Source organism: Otolemur garnettii, unplaced genomic scaffold (assembly GCF_000181295.1).
Source record: "Otolemur garnettii isolate 467f Iridium unplaced genomic scaffold, OtoGar3 scaffold00041, whole genome shotgun sequence".
Lineage (NCBI taxonomy): Eukaryota > Metazoa > Chordata > Mammalia > Primates > Galagidae > Otolemur > Otolemur garnettii.
Genome location: NW_003852436.1, coordinates 578,857 through 580,662, shown reverse-complemented (window position 1 = coordinate 580,662; position 1,806 = coordinate 578,857). Strand labels below are relative to the sequence as shown.

Here is a 1,806-nt window from a genome sequence, read left to right as displayed (position 1 = left end):
AAAAAAAAGAGAAAAGAGAATTTTGGTTCATCATAGCCTAGCCATGGAAGTAAGTTTGCTTCCTTTAACATTCAACAGATTAGCAAGGCTAGTAAGATTATTTCCTTAGTAACTTTCTGGAGAAAAAAAAAAAAACTCTTGCAAGGAGTTAGAGTCCACATTCCATGCATAGTTTTGTACTTCTATTTTCTCACCTGAAGTGTGGATCACTTTTGCCACCACAACTCGCAGGGCTGTTAATTCCTCTCAGGAGCAGAAGCTAACCCAGACTACATTCTGCTGCTTTTTGGATAAATACACAATGACTGGGTACTCCTTACCTCTTTTTAGCAGCTTCTGAATATCCCCAGAAGAACAGGTGACGGGCATATATGTACACCAGACCCAGACAAGTAGCAAAAACTGTAAAGGGGGAAAAAAGGATGATAGAGGTCTCTTAAAACATGGTACGAAAATTGAGAAAATATTCAGAAGACATATATCTGCCAAAATACTTGGATCCAGAATGTAGGAACAACCTACACAGGAAGATAAACAAATGCGCCAATAATCACGTGAAAAATATCTCAACACGATTCAACATCGGCAAACTGCCACTTAAAGCTCCAATAAGGTAACGCCACTGTATATCCACCAGAGTGGTTAAAATTTAAAAAGACCAACAAAAGAGAATGTTGGTGAGGATGTGGAGCAACTGCAATCCTCATACGCCATGGGTGAGAACACAAAATAGCACAGGCACTCTGGAAAACTTCTGGTAGTTTCTTATGAGTAGACCTTTGGACCCAGCAGTTCAATCTTCCATATTTACCCAAGAGAAATGTGAGTACATATCCATAAAAAGATGTATACAAAAATGCTCATTGCAGCTTTATTCATAATAGCCCAAAGCTGGAAACGGCCCGACAAGAGCATGGATAGCCACTCTGTGGTAGAGTCTGTGCCACTCGATTCAATGAAATGCCACTCAGCGACGAAAAGAAAAATATCTGCAACATGGTGAGATCTCAAGAAGATTATGGAGAATGAATGAAGCATTATACAGGGTTTCTTACTGCACGATTCCAATTACATGATATTTTAGAATGCAACACTAAATAAAAAAAAAAAAAAACAAAAACCCAGAAGTATTCGCATCTGGAAGGGGGTGAAAACGAAGACTGGCTGGGAGGACCGGGAGAGCTTTCTGGGTGGTGCTCATGTTCTACACCAAGATAGGGACGGAGTCACACAGGTGCGTACCTGAGTTAAACTCTGCCAACACCTGCAGTGTTTTTCAACCTTTTTTATCTCATGGCACACTTGAACCTATAGTTAAACTTTCATGACCCACTGAAATTATGTTGATAAAAAAAAAAAAAAAGAGTTAAGGCTTGCTGCCTGTCGCTCAAGCGGCTAAGGTGCCAGCCACATACACCTGAGTTGGCGGGTTCGAATCCAGCCCGGTCCACCAAACAACAATGGCAACTGCAACCAAAAAATTAGCCAGGCATTGTGGTGGGCTCCTGTAGTCCCAGCTACTTGGGAGGCGGAGGAAGGAGAGTCACTTGAGCCCAGGAGTTGGGGGTTGCTGTGAGCTGTGATGCTACAGCACCCTACCCAGGTCAACAGCTTGAGGCTCTGTCAGAAAGAAAGAAAGAAAGAAAGAAAGAAAGAAAGAAAGAAAGAAAGAGAAAAGATGTATATATATCTACATATATATAGTATAATGATGTTTTATCATCCTGTCCCACAAAAAATATCAATGTCTTTCCCATATTACAGACTCTCTCCCTTCCTCAGCAGATGCAAACTGTCAGAGCCCTC

At 41.3% G+C, this 1,806-nt stretch overlaps 1 protein-coding gene across 1 annotated transcript in view; it reads right to left on the bottom strand.

The window, feature by feature from the left end:
- MGST2 (microsomal glutathione S-transferase 2) overlaps nt 1–1,806 on the bottom strand; it is a 35,523-nt gene that overhangs the window by 613 nt on the left and 33,104 nt on the right. Inside the window, exon 4 of the mRNA XM_023513447.1 lies at nt 320–402. Within this exon, the coding sequence (XP_023369215.1) occupies nt 320–402 (83 nt within the window). The remainder of the gene's footprint in view (nt 1–319; nt 403–1,806) is intronic.